Source organism: Oryx dammah, unplaced genomic scaffold, assembly GCF_014754425.2.
Source record: "Oryx dammah isolate SB20612 unplaced genomic scaffold, SCBI_Odam_1.1 HiC_scaffold_1, whole genome shotgun sequence".
NCBI classification, from domain to species: Eukaryota; Metazoa; Chordata; class Mammalia; order Artiodactyla; family Bovidae; genus Oryx; species Oryx dammah.
Genome location: NW_024070185.1, coordinates 50,371,334 through 50,397,667, shown reverse-complemented (window position 1 = coordinate 50,397,667; position 26,334 = coordinate 50,371,334). Strand labels below are relative to the sequence as shown.

Genomic DNA, 26,334 nt, shown 5'->3' with positions numbered 1-26,334 from the left:
CGGGAAGCCGCAGGCTCGCGCCGGGGCCGGCCTGGCCGCGCGCACCCTGGTCGGGAAAGGGCCGGACAGGGCAGGATCGCGCGCGCAGGCGCGGGGCCACGCACGCCCGAGGCCCGCCCCGCCCAACGCCGGCCAGAGCCTGCTGCCGCGTCCGCTCCAGGTGGTACGGAACCTAGGTTGGCCTTCTCTCTTCCCTGGGCAGCCTCTGACCCGGAAGGCGAGCGGGGAAAGAGGCTGTGCGCCTCTTGGTTAACGAGCTTCAGGGGTTGCGGCGGGTTAGTGACAGGCGCGCGCGTAGCGATCGCCTGTGCCGCTTTGCTCGGGAGCAGTCGAACGAACTAGCGCCCGGTGAGTAGTACCTGCCTGACTCCGCCGCTCCCCGCCACGCAGACTCGCTGGGGCCTGGAGGTGTTTCCACAGTGTTCCTGCGCTGGAGCCTGAGCCTGGCCGTGTCTTGCAAGCTCTGTTAGAATATCTACCACCCTAAATGGACTGATAAGTGGCCTGCCCAGGAGAAAGTGTTGTCCTGATGGGGTACTCTCTCACGCCCCCTAATAATCCTTAAAATGGGAGTCGGTCTTCTGGAGACCATACAGGTTTGGGGGAGAAGTCACGGGGGTAGGGATGAGGTCTTGATCCCTATCGGAGGAGGCAGTCTTCCTCCTTTAGCGTTGAGAGTGACTGACGGAGGCCCTCGTTGTTGCCTGTTACTGTACAGCCTAGGAATGATTTTCACGTTTTGTTTTTTTTTAGATGGATTAAAAGAAATCAAAAGAAGTAGAGTTTGTGGTACGTGGAAATTATATGAAATTCAAATTTCAGTGTCCGTAAAGTTTATTAGAACACAGCCACGCTCATTTGCTTCTGTATTGCCTGCGGCCACTTTCACTTCCTAACAGCAGAGTTGAACAGCTGCCCACGAAACCCAAAACATTCACGGTCTAGAACTTAGCAGAGCAAGTTTGCCCACCCCAGACCTAGCAGGTTGAATCTCCACTGGGAGGCAGGGGCTAGAACAGACAAGAAACGCAGCGGGTGAAAATTTAGAATAGTATAGGCAATATGTCAAATCACTTGTATTGGGGGGGGGATAAAAATTGATAAGAAAAAACTTTGCATGAGAGTCTATGTAAAATGAAGCTTCGAAGTCTACTAGGACTTAAGTGAAACAGTGATTACCAGACAAAGGGCAAGGGTTGTGTATTCAGACAGGCAAGCGTTGGTGTTTACCAAAAGGGAGCAAAGTTTAAAAAAAAAAATAGTAGAAAAAGACTTCCCTGTCACAGAAAGTAATCAAAATGTTGAAGAAAATAAATTGAGAAGTCCTGAAACATTTCACTCTTCTAGAAAAACCAGGCTGCTGTTGAAACTGATTGAAAAACCTTTTTATTTTTGTCATCATCCATTCCTACTAGGGAGTTGCTAGCTTTCTTATAATCTGCTGATTCTACACATGCCACCTGTGACTGTTTTGCAGTTTAGTATCCAAAATGTACTGTTTAGTAGTGAAATAATTTAAATATAGAGAAGGAAATACCAGACCACATTACTTGCCTTCTGAGACACCTGTATGCAGGTCAAGAAGCAACAGTTAGAACCAGACATGGAACAACAGAACTGGTTCAAATTGGGAAAGGAGTCCATCAGGGCTGTATATTGCCACCCTGCTTATGGAACTTATATGCAGACTACATCATAAAAAATGCTGGGCTAGATGACTCACAAGCTGGAATCAAGATTGCCAGGGGAAATATCTACAGCCTTTAATGACAGAAAGTGAAAAGGAGCTAAAGAGCCTCTTGATGGAGGTGAAAGAGGAGACTGAAAAAGCTGACTTAAAACTCAGTATTTAAAAAACTAAGATCAAGGCATCTGGTCCTATCACTTCATGGCAAATAGATGGGAAAAAATGGAAACAGTGACAGACTTTATTTTTTTATTTTGGGCTTTAAAATCACTACAGACAATTACTTCAGCCATGAAATTAAAAGACGCTTGCTCCTTGCAAGAAAAGCTATGACAAACCTAGACAGCTATTAAAAAGCAGAGACATTACTTTGCCAACAAAGGTCTGTCTAGTCAAAGCTATGATTTTTCCAGCTGGGGCACAGAAAATACCCCACCAATAATAAATCAATCAAAATAACATCTGTTATACGGGAGAGCCTCACAATTACCACAGCGCATGTACAGCATCCTTTCTCTGCTCCTGGTAGTAAAGTGCTTTTTAGCAGCTTTGGAAGATGACTAGAAGTTGACTCATTTGGTTTAGTTTTGTTTCTAGTTTTGTTTTATTCTTTGGCTGCACCATGTGGCTTGCAGGATCTTAGTTCTCCTACCAGGATCCAACCCTGGATCCAGCAATGAAAGTGCTGAGTTCTAAACCATGGAGCACCAGGGAATTCCCTCTAGTTTTCCATGTACTGTATGTGTGATCTTGAACAAGTCACTCCATTGCCTGAGCCAGTTTCAACTTGTGCAGAATGAAGGAGTGTGGACCATGTGATCTCTTAAGATTGTATCTCTCCAGGCTTGAGAATTTAGGCTGTGATAAATTATCCAAAATTAGGCACGCTGGAAGCAAGGAACAACAAAGTCTATGAATTTTTTTGTTCTTATTTTGCTAATTAAGGACATGAATCTGCTATTACCTACTGCCAACATAATTTGTAGGAAAAAGGACATGTTTTAAAAGTGTAAGGTGTTAAGATGTAAGAAAGCTACCATCTCAGGATAAAGGGCAGCCTTTCCCATCCTAAAAAAGGATAGTTGGCAGGCTTGCACTGACATATTGAAAATAAGAATAGGGTAAAATATAATTCAAAAGCAGAAAAATTACAATGTAAAAATTTATTTTACAGTACTCATTACATGTAATTGTTCCCTTGATACACTTTGGCAATTTGGATGGGGATAAATATATTCAATATTATGCAACTTCCGGTAAAACTCAGATGTCCAACCTGATGTATTATTTTATTTCTGTCACAGTCACATTCTTGTCTCACATAGGCTAGTAAATGAAATTAGAGCCTCACCTTACCCAGTTGCACTCAATTTGGAATACCCGTTGTTTCTCAGTATCAAGGGTGGTAGGGATTGGTTCCAGAAATACCCACCAACCTAGGAATGCCAAAATCTGCATATGCCCAAGTCCCTAATATAAAATGGCAAAGTATTTGCATTTAACTTGTGCACATCCTCTCACGTGCTTTGAATAATTTCGAGACATGTAATCCCTAATACAATGGACATGCTGTGGAAATAATTGTAAATTTAGTTCAAATGCTATGTAAATAGTTGCTGGTGCAGCAAATTCAAGTTTTGCTCTTTGGAACTTCCTAATTATTTTTTTTCCCCTAAATACTTTCAAACCAGTGTTGGTTGAATATGGAAATGTGGAGCCCTCAGACACCAAGGGCCAACTGTGTTCCGGAAAAGCTGAAGAAAAGCCAAGGAACACCATCCCTCTCTCTACCAGATTTTTCTCCCTACTATCCCCACCGAGGGAGTCTGGACACAGGTCAGGGTAGGAACTGGGAGGGCAGCCAAGACTAGCCACCACATACCCATACCACATACCACAGCTTAGGTTCCTAATCATTCCGCTAGAACAGTCAGGAATAAAGAGCAGCAGCAGTCAGAGACAACCTTCTAGAACCATTGTGCTAAGGTTCCCTGCTGCTGGGCTTCATCTTCTCACTTAAAGAGATGACAGTGGTCCTTGGAATATCCACAAGAGTACTTTGGTAAAGCTTAGGGGGCCATGCATTAAACTGCCCTCCACCTCCAGACCAGGGGTCAGCCAGCAGCGGCCTGCAGCTAAAACCCAGCCCTCTGCCTGGACACTTGTAACATTTTGTAATAGGAAACACTCATTCTGAAATTCAGTAAGGGAAATGTTATCCCAATACAAAAGGAATCCCATTCTTCTCATTGGTAGACATGCATTACAAAAAAAAGTACTCAATTATTATTATGTTTTCAGTTCAGTTCAGTTCAGTCACTCAGTCGTGTCCGACTCTTTGCGACCCCATGAATCGCAGCACGCCAGGCCTCCCTATCCATCACCAACTCCCAGAGTTCACTCAGACTCACGTCCATCGAGTCAGTGATGCCATCCAGCCATCTCATCCTCTGTCGCCCCCTTCTCCTGCCCCCATTCCCTCCCAGCAGCAGAGTCTTTTCTAATGAGTCAACTCTTCTCATGAGGTGGCCAAAGTACTGGAGTTTCAGCTTTAGCATCATTCCTTCCAAAGAAATCCCAGGGCTGATCTCCTTCAGAATGGACTGGTTGGATCTCCTTGCAGTCCAAGGGACTCTCAAGAGTCTTCTCCAACACCACAGTTCAAAAGCCTCAATTCTTCGGCACTCAGCCTTCTTCACAGTCCAACTCTCACATCCATACATGACCACAGGAAAAACCATAGCCTTGACTAGACGGACCTTAGTCGGCAAAGTAATATCTCTGCTTTTAAATATGCTATCTTATGTTTTGGCTTCTGTCAAAAAGTTTGTGGAAATGGTTTCTCTCTTATAAGTTCTTACATAATAACCCTGACTTTGCTTCCTGGCCCACAAAGTCTCAAAGATTTACTCGCTGGCCCATTACTAAAAGTTTTTCTACCCTGGCCCTATAGTGAGGAAATAGCTCCCTTAATGGGAGCACCCTTTAAGTGCCTGGAGCACCCTCCAGCCTCTGGCCAGCAGTGACTTTCTCCCCATTTCAGAAGGAAAAAGAGGCCATCTCAGCCAACTCCTTGCCTTGGGGTTAATGGGTCATTCTTGGGTGATTCAGTCATGTAAGTGACAAGTCATCTGCCTGAGGGGAGCATGAAACTCTGTAATATGCCCCATGTCTCTGCAGCTCTTCCCTGCCCTTGAAAACAGACCCTCTGGGATGTGTGCTTGGCCATGGGGGCCCTTCTAGTTCGCTTGACTTGGCTCTCGGGCCCTGAGTACTAACCGCCGTTGGCGCTTAGCATGAGAGTATGGCAGAGAGAAGCTAGTACTGTTTGAAGCTCTCCCATGGAATGTGGGTAATCCAAGGTGGGTAACCCAGAGTTCAGTAGCATCTCCTCCTTCAGCTGGCCCTCCTAAGTTAGGACTCTTTTATCTTTTTGGACACCTAAGTGATATGCCGTTGGGTTTTTTTTTTTTTTTTTTTTAGGAAGACGTGATTTTCAAAGCTAATTATGAAAACATTTGTCATTGGAATCAGTGGGTGAGTAATTTTGCTACCAATAGCTGGTCAAGATACTCAGGATGTCCAAAGAGTGTTGCCATGTGGATGTGGTGGGAGAAGAAGAAGCAGTGAAAAGGAAAGAGAAAAGAGAGCAAGCCACTGTTGAATTTAAAACAGTTAAGTATTGGCTAGTTAGATGCCAAGAAATGGGAGAGTTTCCTGTAAACAAAAACAAGAGAGTCAGTACACAAAGTTTACCTGCCTGACTTTATTTTCTGAAGCTGACACCAGCGGCAAGGCCTCATCAGATGCTACTTTGGTTTGGGGTGATATATCATGCTCCACATGGCTGCTCCTCCACTGTGACCTAGAAAATCTATTGTTTCTTTCCAGTTATACTCAGTTTTGGACATGTGGAATGAGGAACCACCTCACCTCTACTCCTTTTTCCCCATACTTTTTTATCTTGAAGTAGTCCTTATTGCCGTGGCATGATTATTAATCATTTACCCCTCTCCCTCTTAGAAGTGTCCTAAATTATATGGTCACCCTTACCCATGTAACCAGAAGTGGGCATTCAAATAAGACTACAGCAACTCAAGAGGACATTGTTTGTTTTGCTAGTGCATTATATTCATCTTTCTTCTGAGTACTTTCACATTATGTATAGTCTAGTTAATAAAATAGTTAAGACTGTTGAAATTAAAAGTTTGTAATTTGGGCGAGATCGTTGTATTATAGTACTATAGTGAGTCATCAGTTAGAAGTAAAATTGCGTGAATTAAATGCTGGAACTTTGCCTTGACTTGCTCCCATCTAATTAGAACGAAGTTCAGTTTTTCTCTGCCTTGGCTTCTCTTGTCCATCCCTTGCTTTCCATGCTCATTGCCACCATCCTAATTCAAGCCCTTATATTCCCTGATTCCAGTCTCCTCCTCTTCATCTTTCCTACATACCTCTACCAGTTTAATCTTTATACAAAATTTTAAAATTATTCTCTCACCTGATGAACAATATCCCATGGTTCCTGATTATTTAAAATGGAGTCTGAATTTCTGGATATATGAGGACCACCCAAAATAATAAAATGTATTAGCGTCAGGGGCAGGCAGGGTACAGGAAAGATTTGATGTAGGAGCTTAGGGGTGTCACCAAAGACTCCATTTCTCTCTGTGTCTTCCTCCTCTTGAATTCCTCTAAAGTTGGCTCCATTATTTGGTCACAGGAGACCACCAGCAGTTCCTGGGACCTCGTGCTGCTTCTGAGCCCAGCACTAGGACAGGGACTTTGCTCCCCCTAGGCCAAGGGTCTCTTAGACCCGACCAGCTGTGTCACATACTCACAGTCGCAGTCAAAGGCAAAAGCCTTGATTGGTTTAAGCCAGTGGGGCCCTGCTCTGAAGTTGAGAGCAGGTCACTCCAAACCAGACCTTGGAAACAGGGTGGCAGGAGGGGGAGCCCAGGGAGGCCACTACCAGATCCACTACAGGATCCAATCCGACCTTCATTCCACATACATGCGAATAAATGCCCCTCATCTCAGTATTCCAGCCCTCCGTGTGGAAATCTGGGTCCTGCTTTCTGGTCATGTGCATTACTCCCTAAGAAAGCCTGTCTTCACTGTCTCTTCCTCAGCATGGGCCAGGATTTTGTTTTACTGCTGCTGCTGCTTCTGCAAAGCCCTGACTCAGTTCCTGCCTGCCTGCCTCCAAACGCACTGTGCTGTATCTCCATTGTACTTAAAATTTGCTGCCCTGTGAACTAATTACCAGACCTGCCTCTTGAGAAACCTGTATGCAGGTCAGGAAGCAACAGTTAGAACTGGACATGGAACAACAGACTGGTTCCAAATAGGAAAAGGAGTACGTCAAGGCTGTATATTGACACCCTGCTTATTTAACTTATATGCAGAGTACATCATGAGAAACGCTGGGCTGGATGAAGCACAAGCTGGAATCAAGATTGCCAGGGTAAACATCAATAACCTCAGATATGCAGATGACACCACCCTTATGGCAGAAAGTAAAGAAGAACTAAAGAGCCTCTTGATGAAAGCGAAAGAGTGAAAAAGTTGGCTTAAAGCTCAACATTCAGAAAACAAAGATCATGGCATCTGGTCCCATCACTTCATGCAAATAGATGGGGAAACAGTGGAAACAGTGTCAGACTTTATTTTTTTGGGCTCCAAAATCACTGCAGATGGTGATTGCAGCCATGAAATTAAAAGATGCTTGCTCCTTGGAAGGAAAGTTATGACCAACCTAGACAGCATATTAAAAAGCAGAGACATCACTTTATCAACAAAGGTCCATCAAGTCAAGGCTATGATTTTTCCAGTAGTCGTGTATGGATGTAAGAGTTGGACTATAAAGAAAGCTGAGTGCTGAAGAATTGATGCTTTTGAACTGTGTTGTTGGAGAAGACTCTTGAGAGTCCCTCAGACAGCAAGGAGATCCAACCAGTCCATCCTAAAGGAAATCAGTCTTTGGTGTTCTTTGGAAGGTCTGACTTTCTTCCTCCCAATATTTTGGCGACCTGATGCAAAAAACTGACTCATTTGAAAAGACCCTGATGTTGGGAAAGATTGAAAGCAGGAGGAGAAGGGGACGATACAGGATGAGATGGCTGGATGGCATCACCGACTCAATGGATGAATTTGGGTAAACTCTGGAAGTTGGTGATGGACAGGGAGGCCTGGCGTGCTGTGGTTTGTGGGGTCACAAAGAGTTAGACACGACTGAGCGACTGAACTGAACTAATTATTCACTTGAGACTGCAAGGAATAATGAAGTTTCTGAAGGATTCAAGGGGCATCCATGAACCTTGTGAAACTTAATGCTTGTGTGAAGATATTCATTTTTCTAGGGAAAGGTTTTATAACCTTCATCAGATTCTCACGAAGTTCCTTGATGTTAAAAAATGTAAACTCCCTGGATGTTAGCATTGGACTTTGTATCTCATCTCCAGTTGTTACCTTGGGCAAGTTTTTATGGACATACAACTTTTCAACCCTTAGTTCCTCAACTAGACAATGGGAATTTTAATATCTGTCTGTTGCAGGAGGGATTCTCCACTTGTTAGAGTAATTACAGACAGGTTTTTTTAATTCCTCCCTAGCCAGATAGTGGTGGTGGTGGTTGCTAAGTCATTTCCAACTCTTGTGACCCCATTGACTGTAGCCCACCAGGTTCCTCTGTCCATGGGATTTTCAAGGCAAGAATACTAGAGAGGGTTGCCATTTCCCTAGCCAGATACCGTGTTCCAAATACAGGGACCTTTCTTGTTACCTGTCACATGAAAAATGGACTAAAAATTTTTGTCACATTAGAAAAATGGACTGGAAGTTGTGCATTTATTTGGGTTTTGTGAACAAAGGAAGAAGTGGGCCCAAATGTACCCATTTCCTTCCCCATATCCCAAGACAGAATCTGCTCCATCTGGACAGTCTGGCCCTGTGGTTGAAGAGTACACACAGGAGGCTGTGAGCCTGCTGGTGCATGGTGGTTATGAGCATGCTGAAGGAGAAGAGTTGAGTCTTAAGGTGTCAGCTCACCAGGATGGTTGCAGACTAATTATAGGTTCTAGGCTCAGAAGGGTTAAATTCTTCCCCTCCCTGCACGCCCCACCCCCACCCCACCACCACATCTCTCCGACCTGGACTGCCTTCTAGCTGGTCCATCTCCTCTGATTCTAAAAAAAATGCGGTGCTTATTTTTCATTGGCTCCAGCTAAATCAGTGAAAAGGAATCTGTTAGTTCACCTACATGATCTTAACTAAAGAGGTAGGTCTAGAAAATAATACATTTTCGAGCCAGATTGCTCATACTGTAATAAAGTTACCCCTGTTTACTATGTATTTTAAGCCAAAATTCAGTAACTAAATTATGGGCATTCAGTATGGATTACAGACATTTTTGTTAGAGGGAGAAAAAATTCTCACAACAGCATTTACTCAATACATAGGGTAAACCCACACTCCCACTTTTCCTTTTTTTCACATTTTACTTTGTTTTTGGCCTGCCACATGGCATGTGGGATCTTTAGTTCCCCAACCAGGGATTGAATCGAGGCCCCCTGCATTGGAAACTTGGAGCCCTTAGTTCCAAGCTGATCCAACCAGTCCATCCTAAAGGAAATCAGTCTTTGGTGTTCTTTGGAAGGTCTGACTTCCTTCCTCCCAATATTTTGGCAACCTGATGCAAAGAACTGACTCATTTGAAAAGACCCTGATGTTGGGAAAGATTGAAAGCAGGAGGAGAAGGGGACGATACAGGATGAGATGGCTGGATGGCATCACTGACTCAATGGACGAATTTGGGTAAACGTCCCCATTTTTTTTATTTTTAAGGAGGTTGCCTATATCCAACCCAATTGTGTGGACTAAGGTTAAACTCAATATGCCAGCAAATTTGGAAAACTCAGCAGTGGCCACAGGACTGGAAAAGGTCAGTTTTCATTACAATCCCAAAGAAAGGCAATGCCAAAGAATGCTCAAACTACTGCACAGTTGCACTCATCTCACACGCTAGTAAAGTAATGCTCAAAATTCTCCAAGCCAGGCTTCAGCAGTATGTGAACCGTGAACTTCCAAATGTTCAAGCTGGTTTTAGAAAAGGCAGAGGAACCAGAGATCAAATTGCCAACATCTGCTGTATCATGGAAAAAGCAAGAGAGTTCCAGAAAAACATTATTTCTTTTTTATTGACTATGCCAAAGCCTTTGACTATGTGGATCACAATAAACTGTGGAAAATTCTGAAAGAGATGGGAATACCAGACCACCTGATCTGCCTGTTGAAAAACCTATATGCAGGTCAGGAAGCAACAGTTAGAACTGGACATGGAACAACAGACTGGTCCCAACTAGGAAAAGGAGTATGTCAAGGCTGTATATTGTCACCCTGGTTATTTAACTTATATGCAGAGTACATCATGAGAAATGCTGGACTGGAAGAAGCACAAGCTGGAATCAAGATTGCCGGGACAAATATCAATAACCTCAGATATGCAGATGACACCACCCTTATGGCAGAAAGTGAAGAGGAACTAAAAAGCCTCTTGATGGAAATGAAAATGGAGAGTGAAAAAGTTGGCTTAAAGCTCAACGTTCAGAAAACTAAGATCATGGCATCCGGTCCCGTCATTTCATGGGAAATAGATGGGGAAACAGTGGAAACAGTGTCAGACTTTATTTTTTGGGGCTCCAAAATCACTGCAGATGGTGATTGCAGCCATGAGATTAAAAGACGCTTACTCCTTGGAAGGAAAGTTATGACCAACCTGATAGTATATTGATATTACTTTGCCAACAAAGGTCCGTCTAGTCAAGGCTATGGTTTTTCCTGTGGTCATGTATGGATGTGAGAGTTGGACTGTGAAGAAGGCTGAGTGATGAAGAATTGATGCTTTTGAACTGTGGTGTTGGAGAAGACTCTTGAGAGTCCCTTGGACTGCAAGGAGATCCAACCAGTCCATCCTAAAGGAGATCAGTCCTGGGTGTTCATTGGAAGGACTGATGTTGAAGCTGAAACCCCAATACTTTGGCCACCTCATGCGAAGAGTTGACTCATTAGAAAAGACTCTGATGCTGGGAGCGACTGGGGACAGGAGGAGAAGGTGATGATAGAGGATGAGATGGCTGGTAGCATCACCCACTCGATGGACGTGAGTTTGAGTGAACTCCGGGAGTTGGTGATGGCCAGTGAGCCCTGGCGTGCTGCGATTCATGGGATCGCAAAGAGTCAGACCCGACTGAGTGACTGAACTGAACTGAACTGAACTGAAGGTTAAACAACAGCAACAAAAAAAATTGTGAATCAAGTTCCTTATACTTTGTAGCTATAAGGTATTTTGGTAATAATTTAATTATATCTAGTAAAAAATTTTGATGAAAAAATATTAGATCCTTTTCCCTTTCTAGATTATAGACATATTACAGTTAATCTTACTGGGGAATAAGCACAGGTTCTTACAAATACATGTGCAGTCAGGAGTTTTTTGTACTATAGACATTTGATGGTATGGTGAAGTCTTGATTTCTTACAGTAGTGGTTTAAGTGCACAAAATAAAAGAGGTATGCAAAGGAAACCAACTGTGATATTAATACAGTTATAAAAATATTTTTAAAAGCAAAATTTGTAGCACTGTGATATATGTGCTTCTTTGTTAACTCACTAAATAGCACTGTCCAATGGTAAGTCTAAAAACTACAGTAAATTTGAAGTAATAATGAGTATCAATGGTGTTAATACAAGATGTCTGCCCCAAGTGCAACATGTTATGAAACTATTTGTGATTTCAATTGGTGAAAAAGTCACAGGTACAATTAACAATAGTGTTGTTTCTGATTTATATTTATAATGAAAGGAAATGCCAAAAATCTGTTAGAATTTAGTGAAAATAAAGATGTAAATTTTTTTCAAGTTCACCAAAACCTTGAATCTGTCCATAGACTCTTTAGAGTTACATCAGCCCTAGGTTAAAAAAAATCTGAGTTACTGAGAGGAGGTGTGCTTTCCACCCACTATGCATGTTTCTGAGTACCAGAAAACTAGATACATATGCGGAGGAGGTGGTCAGGGTCCCCATTCTCCTTGATGTCACAGTCCAGCCAGAAGAGACTAGTAACTACTGGATGCAGTAAGCTACAATGGACCTCCCAGCCAGCTCAACCAGTGGAGAGAGATTAGAAGGAAAGGAGGCACCCACAGGAGATGAGAAGTCTTGATAGGTGGTCTTGTAATAAGCTACTCCTCCACTTTTCTTCACTGTACATTGAGACAGAATCATAGTGAGCATGTAGAGTTTCATATACTTGCACTAAGATGTGCTGCTCACCTTCTCTGAGTGCCATGTGAACCCTGTAAATGTTTCAGCATAGACAAAAAATTGTTCTAGTTCCACTACAATAGCTGTAATTTAAGTCTTAGTATTTAATATTACCCAGGTCACTTGCCCAGCAGTTAGTTACCTTTCTGCTCCATCCTGTCTGTTTCATAAGACCTACTTGGGCCTATAGTTTTGCCAAACAAAGAAGTATTATCTATAAAGGAAATAATTCTTCTTGGTTATTACATATTGTGTGAAATATCCTTTTTGAAAGGTCAGTTTTAAATGTTTTATGTTCTTTTAATGCATCTTCCTTCTCAGTATTCTCTCTCTCTCTCTTTTTTTTTTTTTTTTTGGTTCAGTGTGACAAATGGTGGGAAGACAACACTGGCTAAGAATTTGCAGAAACACCTTCCAAACTGCAGTGTCATATCTCAGGATGATTTTTTTAAGGTATCTATGAAACTTCTCAAATAATTTATTTAAATAGAAACAGTTATAATAGCAATGTCACTTGAATTACATCCAAAAGCCTTTGCTAAGTGATTGAGCTTTTGTAGTGAAGACAGGCTCAATGCAATAATGTTACTTATCCACCAGATGGCACACTTGTGGGAGCTAATCTTTGATTTTATTTATCCTCATCACCAAAGCATTTGTTAAAATAAAGGTTTGTCACCTCTTCCTTCTATGACTGTACTATTTCTGCACTGAAGTTCTTTTGGGTACTTTATTGTTTTTCCAGCCAGAGTCTGAGATAGAGACAGATGAAAATGGATTTCTGCAGTATGATGGTAAGTAGATGAGCTTAGAGAACATCATGTACTAATGTTCATTCCTTTTTCAAACCCAAATAACTTTGCTATCTCTGAAGAGAGTCTCAGAATAAGTTTAAATACGTTGCTATACTTTAAGCATGCTTTTGTAAGGGTTTCTGATACATGTTCAGCTCTTTAAATAAATGAAACCCTTTCCCCTGTTTTATGGTTAAAACTGAAAACATTGAAACAATAGATTTTTCTTTTGAAGGTGGGGCAAGATAGGTCTCTGTTGTTCCAATCGCTCCATAGGACACACACAGCTACCTAGACAATCATCTGTGTCCCGTCTTGCCTGGGTCAAACTCTAGGACTGTGTGTCTCCTGACCTTACTTTCCCAGTGACCTAAGTACTGGGTCTTGTCACTGCTCAAAAAAGATATTCTGGATAGACTGAGTTCACCTCCTTGCCCACTTTAACACTGCTTTGAAGCCAATAGGGTAAAGTCCATCAGAAAAGCATCTACTTACATCTTTAAAGGAATATCATGCTAGGAACCATATTTAATGTTCTTATCAACTTTTAATAAGATCATTGAGTACTTATGCAAACTAGCTCTCTTAAAGAGCCATGAGATATGTTCCTTATTTTTAACTTTGATAACCTGGAAGGGAAAATGTTATGTAGTCAATTCTTACAGAAACATAATAGCTTTAAGACAGGCAAAATCCTTGACTGGCTATCTGCTCTTGTGTCTTGAGCCAGTATATTTTTTTCTTCTCTTCCCCTCTTCTATTAGTTACTGAGAAAGATTATTACAAAGTAAGAGTTAAGCAAGGAAAAAATATTTTCAATAATTGACAAAGATTTCTTCCTAATATAAATGAGTTCTTACAAACTAATAAGAAAAACACTAATATCTCAAATGAAAATTGTCCAATAATGTGAATAAGTTATTCACAGAAGCATGTTACTTGATTAATGAATGTACAATAAAAAGTCAACCTCAAAAGTAGTTAAAGAATTAAGCTTATTTTTTCCCACTTACCTCATGAATAGATTTTTAAAGCACTAATAATTAATAATGGCATAGGCCCATTAAAATAACTTATGCTGCTGCTGCTGCTTCTGCTGCTGCTAAGTCTCTTCAGTCGTGTCCAACTCTGTGTGACCCCAGAGACAGCAGCCCACCAGGCTCCCCCGTCCCTGGGATTCCCCAGGCAAGAACACCGGAGTGGGTTGCCATTTCCTTCTCCAATGCATGAAAGTGAAAAGTGAAAGTGAAGTCGCTCAGTCGTGTCCAACTCTGTGCAACCCCATGGACTGCAGCCTACCAGGTTCCTCCGTCCATGGGATTTTCCAGGCAAGAGTACTGGAGTGGGGTGCCATTGCCTTCTCCAAAATAACCTATAGGTGGATATTAATTGGTACAGTCTTTTTTGAAAAGGAGGTTGAGCATATGTCCCAAAGACCTGAAAATATCCATGCCATGTCTTCAAGTGTCCACCTCCAGGAATCTGTCTTAAGCAGAATTCTGAGCTCTTTAGGTAAATGTACAAGTTTAACGTAAGTCAAGGTAATCTTGAAATCTTTATAACTACCAAAAGAATAGTTTTAAAGTATATAGCTATCACATTTATAAATAGATGGAATCATTAAAATATAGCTGATAAATATAAAAGAAGTAAAAAATAGAGAAAATATCAAAGGATGGTGGAAAAATAGATGATGGTGTAAAATGATAGCTTTAAATCAAATATATCAGTAGTGGTATTAAGTTAAATCAACTAAACATGTTAACAGGTTGTCAGACTTTGGATTTTTTTAAGTCTTAATACATTTCAATGTATTGAAGTAATATAGAGATATATTCTAATTACTACTACTACTACTGCTGCTAAGTCAGAGCACTGAATTAGAAATCAATAGCAAAAGAGTAAATAGATAATTCCAAAGTGTTTGAAAATTAATCAGTTGTTTCTTTCTGATTTTTATAAGCTTTTTGTTATGGAAAATTTTAAGCAGATACAAAAGGAGGCAAGAAAAGTATAATGAACTCTCATGAATTCACCATTCTACTTTTAAAATGATGAACTCTTGGCCAATTCTATTTCATCTATACCTCACTCACTTTCTCCTTCTGTATTATTTTGAAGCAGATCCCAGACATCATCATATTTTATCTGAAGCAAGACGCTTCATTATATCCCATGGGTCAAAGAACAAATCACAATGAAAATTAGAAAATATTTTTAACGGAATGTAAGGAAAATATATTAAAACTAATGGTACTTCTTGTTCTACCCAAGATGGCTTGCCCCATTACTTGCTATTCCTCCCTCTTATAACTAAAAACCCTGGATAGAATACAACAAACCAAGACTGTGAAAGATGAAGAGAGCATATTGACTAGGGACTTTGGATTTTGAGGAATGACATTGCTGTGAGTTCCCTGGGTACTTTTTTCTCCCCTGTCATATATATCTGGAAAAAGATGGTAGAGAAGTGTGCTACATGGAACCATCAATAGGTATAACTAAAAACCCCCAACAACTCTGTTCCCTTTCAGTTCAGTTCATTTCGGTCACTCAGTCATGTCTGACTCTTTGCAACCCCATGGACTGCAACACACCAGACTTCCCTGTCCATCACCAACTCCCAGAGCTTACTCAGATTCATGTCCATTGAGTTGGTGATGCCATCCAACCATCTCATCCTCTGTCATCCCCTTCTCCTCCTGCCTTAAATCTTTCTCAGCATCAGGGTCTTTTCCAGTGAGTCAGTTCTTTGCATCAGGTGGCCAGCGTATTGGAGTTTCAGCTTTAGCATCAGTCCTTCCAATGAATATTCAGGACTGATTTCCTTTAGGATGAACTGGTTGGATCTCCTTGCAGTGCAAAGGACTCTCAAGCGTCTTTTCCAACACCATAGTTCAAAAGCACCAATTCTTCGGTGCTCAGCTTTTTGTATTGTCCAAATCTTACATCCATACATGACTACTAGAAAAAACATCGCTTTGACTACACAGACCTTTGTTGGCAAAGTAATGTCTCTGCTTTTTATGCTGTCTAGGTTGGTCATAACTTTTCTTCCAAAGAGCAAGTGTCTTTTAATTTCATGGCTGCAGTCACCATCTGCAGTGATTTTGGAGCTCAAAAAAATTGTTCCCTTTAGTCAAAGGAATAGAAAAACATTGCCCTAATAGAAGAGAAAATTATTTTGGTAATATCCACTTTACTGTAGCCAAACAAAAGGAAAAACAACTTCCCCTCATGGTGTTAACAGGATGCAGTGCATTTCTAGACTTTTGGACCAGCAGCACCAGCACAGCAGGATCCATTGGCTTTCCATGTTAGCATAGGAATCATATTAGTAATGCCAAAAAGAAAGCTGAACTTCCACACCTAATGGGCAGCAAAAAAAAGGAATAAGGCAGTGTGAGGTGGTGTGAGTTGGCACTCCACTTTCCCTAACCAAGTTGTGTCAACTACTGTCAGCAGGACCCACTGGAGAGCTGAACTTCTGTCCTCACTGAACTGTAATGAAGCAATACCTGAATGCTACTGCTTGCCTCTTTCTCCTTCCACAGCCATCCCCACACCTCAGTATGGTGATGCTCAGCAGAAAGCTGAACATCCACCCAACCTGCACCTGCACACTACACCTGAACAGAGTAACTGACTGCAAAAACAAGATTAAATAGGCTCCAGAGCCTTGTAACATAATACCCAGAACTTCCAGGATGAGACTGAAAGTCACTTGTCATACTAAGAACCAGGCAACTTTCGATTTATATGAAAAAAGACAGATACCAACACCACAATGACACAGATGCTGGAATTCTGACAAGGATTTTAAATAACATCCATAAAAAGGCTTCAGTGAACAACTGTAACCATTCTTGAATCAAGTGAAAAATTAGAAAGCCTCAATAAAGAAAAAGGACATGTGAAAAAGTACCAAATAGAAATCTTAGAACTGAAAACTGATATAAAATTTTAGAACTCACTGGATGGGCATAATAGTATAAATATGACAGAGGAAAGGATCAATGAACTTAAAGACAAAACAATAGAAATTGTTAATACTCAATCTGAACAGCAGAGAGAAAAGAGACTGAAAAGAAATGAACAGAAACGTGGGGCAATAACAAAAGATCTAACATTTGTATCATCAGAGCCTTAGAAGGAGAGGAGAAACAGTATGGTGCTAAAACGTATTCAAATTAGTAAAGATGTCTAAGACATCTCAAATTTGGCCTGAGATGTAAATCTACAGATTGATGAATCTGAGTGATCCTCAAAGTTAATCAAAACTAATCAAGAAAAAAATAGAGAAAAACAAAAAAAGTCAATATCACTACAAATTCCACAAATATCAAAAAGGTGAGGGTATTATGAACAATTTTATGCAAATTGAAAACTTAAATGAAATTAACCATCTTACCAAATACAACTTAATCAAAACAAATACCAGAACAAAGAGAAAAGCTTAATAGCTCTATATCTATTAAAGGGATTAATTCATAATTTTAAAACCTTCCACTAAAATATCTCTACACACAGATGGCTCAATTCAGTTGTTCTGAAGTAGGAGTGAGAATTTGCATTTCTGATAAGTTCTAAGCTGCTGCTGCTCCTGAAAGTACCACACTTTAAGAATCTCTGTTATAGGGTACTTTTCTAGAATTAACAACTGTAAGCTCTGAAAGTATACACATTTTTAAGTTTTGAGTATTATATATTTGTATCCTTTGTAAATTATTTTAATGATTTACCTCCTCTTATTTATCTGTAAGAGCTCTTTATATATTAAGGATACCCATTCTTTGCCAAGTATATGGCAGGTAATTTCCCCAGTGTGTCACTGTCTTTCTATTTTATAAATATTTTGTCATCCAAAAATGTTACACATTTATATAGTCAAGGGGGAATAGAAGTTATAAATAAAGCAATGAGTTTATAATTGTCAAAGTTGGTAAGTGGGGACATGGGAGTTCATTGCACTCTACGCTCTACTTTTGTATGTGTTTAAATTTTCCCACAATGAAAATATATCAAGCATACCACCTTATCAATGTTAGAGTTTATACTTTTTGTCTAAAATGTTTTTTCATTAGGTGTTTTGAAGGAAAAATAGAATAGTGTTATTTTATATGTTGATAGGTCACTGGATATCCTCATCATAAAAAGCCACAGCATAAAACTTTTGTTGTATTTATTTCATATTTGTGTCTGTTTGTTTGAAGTGCTTGAAGCGCTTAACATGGAGGAAATGATGTCCGCCATTTCCTGCTGGATGGAAAACCCAACACACTCTTTGGTATCAACACATGAGGAAAGCATTAAGGAAATTCCCATCTTAATTATTGAAGGTTTCCTTCTCTTCCATTATAAGTAAGCATTCCCCACTCTATTAATGACTCTGTATGAATGGGGAAAAAACTAAATATGCACTAAATATGCTGTTATTTTAGGCCCCTTGACACTATATGGAATAGAAGCTATTTTCTGACAATTCCGTATGAAGAATGTAAGCGAAGGAGGAGGTAAGTTTTGAAAATGCCTTTGTGGATTATAATTCAAAAGACAGACTTTAAAAAAAACAAGGAAACAGCATTATTGAACAATGTGTATATGTTATTTTTCAAGCAAGGGAAGCCTCAACTCTTCACAAAGAACAAGACCTTTTTCCACAAATGGCCACCCACATGGAGTAGTGCAAATTGCTTTTCTAAGAAAAGGCTCTTGTATGAATACAAGCTGTTTGGCTTATCTTTCCTAAATCTTCATATGGAGCAATTTCATTTTGATTATGATTTTATGTTAATTGGCCTGTATTCTGCCACAGCCATTGAGGACACTGATTAGTTTAAAGCTTACTACAACATAGCAATATTGCTATCATTATTTATATTAATATTGTCAATTCTTTTATAAATCACTTGAGGGGGGAAAGATGATTAGGAATGGTAGTCAGCGAGTTACAAAGTTCATGTTTAGATTAGAGGACTAAGTCTGTCATGTGTTGTCTTTGTAACTGGCATTGGGTCTAAAAAGTATGGTCTTACCCCTTCTCTGAGTGATTTCCCCGTGGTCCTGACCGTTATTTTACTTTATCAGTTTTGTGTTTCTGTCAACATGAAGTTTCCTGCATGTTTTGACAGTACAAGGGTCTACAAGCCTCCAGACGCCCCAGGGTACTTTGATGGCCACGTGTGGCCCATGTACCTAAAGCACAAAAAAGAAATGGAGAATGTCTCATGGGAAATTGGTGAGTGTCTTTTTCCCTTCAAGGAAGACTTTTACCTGTCATTGCCTCAAAGCACACAAGATCTTAGAAGGCATTTTTCTCACGTATTGGATTGTAAAAAGACATTCTAAGCCAGAACCCTCCTTTTCCACATTGGCTCTCCTGGCTTCTGTTTCTGTCTCTATGACTCCTGTCAAAGTGTAGCAACTTCTAAGTGGTCATTCATTCAACAAATACTGATTGAATGCATTCCCGGAACAAGGCACTGCCCTGGTGTTATCAAGGGAAATAGACAGACTTGATCTCTACTCTTATGAACCAACATTCTATCAGGGAAACAGATGTTAAACACACTTGCTGCACAAGTTGTCCTTTCTAACTATGCTGAGTACTGTGACAGTGAGCTTCAGGGGGACTGTCCCAGTCTCAGGAACCAGGGAAGGATTCCTTAAGGAAGCCACATTTAAACCACTTTATGATAGATTTAACTGGACGAAGGTAGGGGTGGGATAGAAGGTCACCCCAGACAGTGGGTATGGTGCATGGTAAGGCCAGGAGGCACTGGCAAAAAAAGTTGTGGTAGAGAAAGACAAAGCAATGGGTGATGGTGGTGGTACAGGAAGGGTACCTTACAAGGCCAAAGGTCATTGTCCTAAGGAAAGTGGAAAGCCCTCTGCAGAAAGGTTTATTACAAGGATATGGTAAATAGAAAATTTTTGTTTCAGTCAGATCCTTGTGGCTTTGTGAAGGGTAGATGTGTAGGGTGTGATATGGGACATATATATTCAGAGGAACTGAATGATAGAATAGATATGGAGGGTGCAGGTAGTTGAGGTGTCAAGGACAACAGCTCAGGAATCGTCAGAACCTTGGGATACAGAGTACAACATGGAGAAGATGTCGGAGGCTAGAGACCGAAGGCTTTTGGATGAGGCAGAGCAACCAGAGCAGACACATCTTTTCAGAATAAAGGGAGTTGCCCCTACTATGAGAGACTTCATGGCCTGTTTGGTAAATACAGAAAGCACACGGGGCCTCCCCATGGTCTGGAGGCTCTTATGATCCCTTCTTCAGTCCAGTCCAACCCCTCTTCTGCATCCCCAGGGTCTGTCGTGCCGTTTTGGTCACACTATTTCCGACCTAGACCATTGGTTGCAGGGATGTCTTACTACTGCCTGTCCCCCTGCCTCCACCATCTCATGTGCCTACCTTGCTTAAATGCTTCCAAAGAGTCTCCAGCCCTCTGGGATAAAATCTAAACGGTCAGGAAGGGTCTCAAGGTCTCCAAAGGCTAAGGCAGAGCCTCACTCTCAAATCTCATTTCTGTACTGTTCATGCCTCCCCACATTCTAGCCTTTCCAAACTGAGCATCTTTTTCTTAATAGGCAAAGTTCTCCCCTACCTCCCCCTACCTCTGCAGTATTCTGACTAGAAGGCTCTTTCCTTCCTTTAACCTGCAGAATTTTCTTATAACCTACTTCTTATACCAAACTGACTATGGCAATTTAAAGTATCTCAAGGCCTGGAGAATGCAGATTCAGCACATACGTGACAGAAATCACACACAAAACAGCAGACACACACACACAGCATGGTTTAAGAAGCTTCACAGGTTATCCTGATAAGTTTGAGAACTATTCCCTTAAATGATTGTTTTGAGAAAGCACCTATTTGGTGCTCCTAAAGTGACATATGCCACTTAACTCTGTGTCCTTTTTGTTTTTATAATTCTCACATCAGCTAGTTTGCATTTCTCTGTAATAACCCAAATCTCTTACCTATTGTACCGGCTTTATAGTTTTCTTTTTAATGGCTATTAATTTCTTTTAAAATTAACTTCCTGGGTTCTTTAAACTTATGGTGTCTTCAAGAGATGCCAAATGCCAGAGTAAGCATCCCATATTAATAAGCCTGTTAGCATTTGAACTACTCTTTTTTCCCCTTCTCAGTTTATCTAGATGGAACAAAATCTGAGGAAGACCTATTTTCACAAGTATATGAAGATGTAATACAAGAACTAGCAAAACAAAAGGGTTAGTATTGTCCAATCAAAGTGGATTGTGAAGGAGCAACCAGGAAAAATATTTCATTACATACCCATGAATGTTGTTGTTGTTATTTTAGTCACCAAATCATATCTGACTCTTTTGTGACCCCATGGACTGCAGCCCACCAGACTCCTGTGTCCATGAGATTTCCCAAGCAAGAATATTGGAGTGGCTTGCCATTTCTATCTCCTGGGGATCTTCCTGACCTAGGGATTGAACCTAGGTCTCCTGCATGGGCAGGCAGGTTCTTCACCACTGAGCCACCAGGGAAGCCCCAAGAATGGTATACCAGAATGCTAATGTAAGAGTGATCGTATCCATTCCCTCATTGCTTTGAAGACAGTTCAGAATCAGAGATTCTTAATGGGTCTAGGGAGTTGATTACTTTTTGAGGGTGAAAATATTTACCCTTTGTTATCTCTCTTAATGATATGTCTGATATTTAGTTCAAATTTTTAATAGATGGCTGTTATTTCAATAGGACTGAAATTATTCTTTGAATTGAGTGAAATTAAATGCTGATGATCTTGTTTTAATAGGTATAGAGTTCTCTTTCTCCTTTATTCCTCAAAGATTTTTCATAAATACTTATTTCCCAAAATAAACACAAGATTTTAAAAATAACTTATTGAGTATTTCTTTAAGGTTTTCATATCAGATTATACATTTTGCAAGTGACAAACATCCTCCTAAATCTGGCTTAAGCAGAAAAAAACAGGAGTGGCAGTGGCTTCAGGCTCAACTGAGTTAAGGAGCGCCTATGGGGTCCTCATGGTTCTGCCTCAATTTCTCATTTTCTGTTTGGGTGTATTTTGAGGTCAGTCTCTCTCCACTAACAGACATGAAGTATTTTGGCAACACCATCCTCCTAAATCCAATAGCCCCAGTAAAAAGACAGTTTTATCCTTTTTCAATATTGTCTATGAGTTGATAAACAAAGCTGAGTATTGGATACAGAAGGGTCTATATGTTATTCTCACTAGTTTTGCATATATTTAAAATTCTTTATTTTAAACATTTAAAAATTAATTTTCCATATTATCCCAGCTGAAAAGTCCCAGGAAACATTTTGATTGGTCCTGCTTGGGTCACATGACTTTTGCTAAACTAATCACTATGCCTGGGAGATGGCTTACTTTGGTTGGCTGGAAGTGGATCATGTACTCATCTTGTAATTGAGTCCCTTAGGAAAGGTGTCCTGATTTAAGGGGAGAAATCCTCCAAAGGGAAGGCAGAGTAGGAGGTAGAAACCAGAAGAAGGAAGACAAAGAGTGCTGGGAAAACAAAACTATAGATCTGGATCTTTCACTGGCACTGTTTGAGCTAACACTTTTCATGGCTAACATACAAAATGCAGTCATCAGCTGGCTCAGGAGAAGACAGTATGAGTCACTTTGGCAGTGAAGAATATTACCTGCTCTTTTGGTGAGAAGCAACTCCCCTGGTGCAAATGTCATCATCTCTCAGAAAGAATTAGATTTCCTGTGTCCTCAGTAAATTCCTAACTGACTAGAGGTTTGAGCCCAGCCAGGCGGCTCATTGATCCTAACACACTCCCAGTTTCAGAATCAGCCCTTCATGTAGGTATGAACCTATTTAAAGAAATGTCAGGACCATACTAAAATTTCTTCCTATAAGTGGAACTTAAAATCCTTGCCAGGTATGCCTGCTTACCCCTGCCATCTGTTACTCTGATGAGAGGCATACCCCCCCATCACGAAGCTCAGGCCCCAGCATCAGTGGATACAGAGAATGTAGAGTGAAGGGAGGGACTCAGCCTTTGTAAATGATAGCGCCTGAGCCAGAGCCACTTCTCTGAGAGCGGTTTGCTCCCTTGCTGACCTTGATAGGATACTTACAGGGTGTTGATACTTACAGTGGTTGAACACCTATACCTTTCCATTCTCTCAATAATGGCTAGGCTTGGGTCCAGTTGTCCTTTAATGACCAAGTCACGTGCTGACGTTTGGCGTCATGCTGTATCTGCTGATAAAAATGAACAAGCCTCGATTATGTAGTTCAGGCAGATTGCATACTGAATGCCAGCTTTTGCCATCTGGTCCAAGGCCCGAGAAAAGCTGGCGTGTTTTGATGGGGGCTGAAAACCCACAGGAAAGTACATTTCCATGTCTATAACACCCTCCTTTTTCCTTACCTACATCCTAGAGGTTTGTAAGGAAGTAGTCCTTCGTAAGACTATCTTGCCTGCGTTTGAGATATTGGATAAAGCTTAAAAGAAAAAAAAAAAAAAGGAAAAAAATGTTATAAGAGACCTAAAATCCAAGGAATATCAGCTTTTCCTATCTCCAAGATTTATGTTGGTTTTTTTTCTTTTTTTTCCAGTTGTATAAATAAGTTACTGTGTTATTTATAGTAACCCATCACCTTTCCCAGTTCTTCCAATCACAGTGCCCTGGCAAAGCTAGCCTGGAGGGATCCTTAGCATAGCCTGGTTTAACCCTCAGTGAGGTTAAATCAGGCTATTCTGGACTCCTTCAAATGTTTCAGTTGAGTATACCTCAGGCTTCTTATAGTATCTCATAAACTAATTTTCTATTCTAAACATATAGAATCATAATTGTGATAAAGCAATAATAATGAAACAAAGATTGAATTTAAATCTCTCTCTTACATGGTTAATTGCCATGTGTACTTTTATTTTTAAATTAGTATTTAATGTTGAATAAGCTTTGTAGAGTCCATTATATAATGAAACAATAAAACTAAATAGCTCTCCCAGTTAAAGGATTCAAGGTTGAGTTCTGTTTTACTCATTAAAAGTAAATTATAAGACCTGACATTGACATCTTCCGGCAGAAGAAAGATGTCAAATCAGAGGGATAAAAATTGCAAAATAAAAATTTAATAAAATGAATTTGGGGGGATAGTTTTCTATATTGAATTTAAAATATAATTTCCAATTATAAAATAACAGTATAATTGCCATAAAATTATTGAACCATTTCCTACTGTTAGATATTTAGTGTTGTTAAATAGATTTTTACCTTGGCAAATAATGTACTGTAAAATATCTCTGTGTGTTGCTGGTTTTCTTCTTCTTGAATGATATTTTAAATTTTCAGAAGTAGCACTTGCTGGGTCAAAGAGTATAATCATTTTTATATTTTGCATGCTTCAAAGATTACCAAAAAATGTGTGCTTTTCTAGTGTGAGATGTGTGATAAGAATGCGGCAGGCTGATCATTGACTTTCTAAGCCAAAGTCACTAACTATTCAGCTCGGCATCCTTACTTTTAAAAAAGGTAAGAATACTTCTTTCCTCAAACCAAGGATATCATTCCAAAGCAAGAATATTACTGTATCAGCCACCTTTTATGATATTCTTCTAGTTCTCAAATTATTTCATTCCTTGAAGTCAAGGATCATTATACCAATTGCAAATAATTCTGGATATCTGAAAATGGGCTTAAATTTAGCACAGGATTAAAAGAATAAGATTTGGATAGAAAACCAGCATTTCTGGTCCCAGAATCTGTGTAATCTTAACACACCTTGATGTTAGTGTGAAGATTTAATAAAATGACAATTGGAATTCTTCATTAATTTCTTTTCTTTTTGTAATTATTCCCAAGGTGTGTGAGTGACAACATAAAGTTGGAATGGACTGAAACCTTCCTGGAGTGAACTGGAAAATTCAAAGGAATCTGTTCAAGTACCATAACCAAGATACATTGTGCACTTTGGTACAATGACAGTTTCCTTTGTTCTGCCTCACATGATTTCCTTAACACATGGAACAGTAAGTGGCTGTCCATGATAATGGACAGAAATTTACCCTAATGCTGTTCTCACACCAAGAAGTGCACAGATACAGCGTAGCTCACAAAGACTGAGTCACTTCACCAGACTAATGATTTTCAAACTTTTATGAATGGAACCCAAAGTAAAAAATAAGATGTAGCTCACAACCCAGTATATGTGTAATCTACTGATGTGTGTGTTTGTGTGGATGAGTCTATATATGTATGCATATGTGTCTATATTTGTTGCATGTATCATATCAATTATCATATAACATTTACCTCACATATGGTTTACTCTTTATATTTTTCTATTTTTAATTTTTAAAAAATATTTGTTACCATCCCATACCGATGCCCACCTCCTGCAAATAATGGGATTACCAGGAGTAGCAATCGTATTGAATAAATCAACAATTTGCAATGGTATATTTTTGTATGTGTTTTGTCCTTGTTACTGCTGTAATTGTTTCTCATATGTATCTAAAACTGCTGAATCATTTGTGTCACTTATATTGAGACTTTGTTACAAATAAGGATTTTTGTGTCCATGTTTTATTTTGTTTTTGTCAAACCAGTGGTCTAAAATTCCATAAGTAAGCCACAGTGACTTAAGTGGTGTATGCAGTACAGGGGACCTTTCATTGGAAAGCACAAACAGGTGATCTGTATAATTGTATAATTTCTTGATGCCCTATTCAATGCTGGAATTTAAATTACTGATCAACTTGTTATTTATTAATAATAGATTTCTCACATTCACAGTTTTTACATAAATATAAAATATATTCTTAAATTAACTTTAAACAATCTCTGCAGACTCATCTGATCAGCTCTCATTACTTAGAAGTTTGTAACTAGCTTGCACTCAGTAATGATTAGGGGTTTTTTTGCTCACATACACTACTAAAAAAAAAAAAGAAATCTGGGCTAAAATTACAGTTCATTCACTTAATAACTTTTTATGTTTTTGATCAAACCCTTTAAAGTCTTTATTTCCTCTTTGTAAGGCGAGGATACCAACAGTACTTAGTGTGTGTATAGTGGAGAGTAAGGATAAGTTTTGAAATCCTTAACATGGCCCCCAAGGCATCCACGATCCACCTTCTAGGTGCCTCTCTGCCTGCAGTTCCCATCACTCAACTCTCTGCTGCTTGACCACTGGAACCTCCTCTCCTCAAACTCACCAGGACTCTTCCTATGTCACAGCAGCCTCACGTGCTGCTGCTGAGGCTTGGAGCAAACTTCTGCAAACCTCCCTCCAACTAGCCCACTAACTCCTATTCTGCCTTCAGTTCACTCTTGTGATGCCACTTCTCAAGGATTTCCCTTCTCCTTACCCCGCCCTCATAGATGCTCTCTAGGTTCCTCTACTTTTCCTTCAAAGTGCTGGTCACAGTTGTAATTACTCTGCCACTTACAGAATCACTCATTCAGTGGCTGTCTCTCCAGCCAGACTGCAAGCTCCTTGAAGGCAGGACCTACCTCTGTGGCTCAATTAC

General features: G+C 40.0%; 1 protein-coding gene across 8 annotated transcripts; it reads left to right on the top strand.

Moving 5' to 3' along the window:
- The first annotated feature begins 98 nt into the window (after positions 1–98).
- NMRK1 (nicotinamide riboside kinase 1) lies at positions 99–25,261 on the top strand. Of its 8 annotated transcripts, XM_040255747.1 has the most exons (10): positions 163–348; positions 753–789; positions 5,171–5,224; positions 12,375–12,465; positions 12,758–12,806; positions 18,020–18,167; positions 18,248–18,319; positions 18,938–19,044; positions 20,973–21,056; positions 24,665–25,261. In XM_040255747.1, the coding sequence occupies exons 3-10, from the start codon at positions 5,196–5,198 to the stop codon at positions 24,670–24,672; spliced, it is 588 nt and encodes a 195-aa protein (XP_040111681.1). In that variant the 5' UTR covers positions 163–348; positions 753–789; positions 5,171–5,195; the 3' UTR covers positions 24,673–25,261. The 8 variants fall into 8 exon arrangements, with proteins under 8 accessions (XP_040112161.1, XP_040111828.1, XP_040111751.1 ...); XM_040255894.1 differs by lacking the exon at positions 753–789 and having other exon boundaries at positions 106–163; XM_040255817.1 differs by lacking the exon at positions 753–789 and having other exon boundaries at positions 109–348.
- Positions 25,262–26,334: the final 1,073 nt, after the last annotated feature.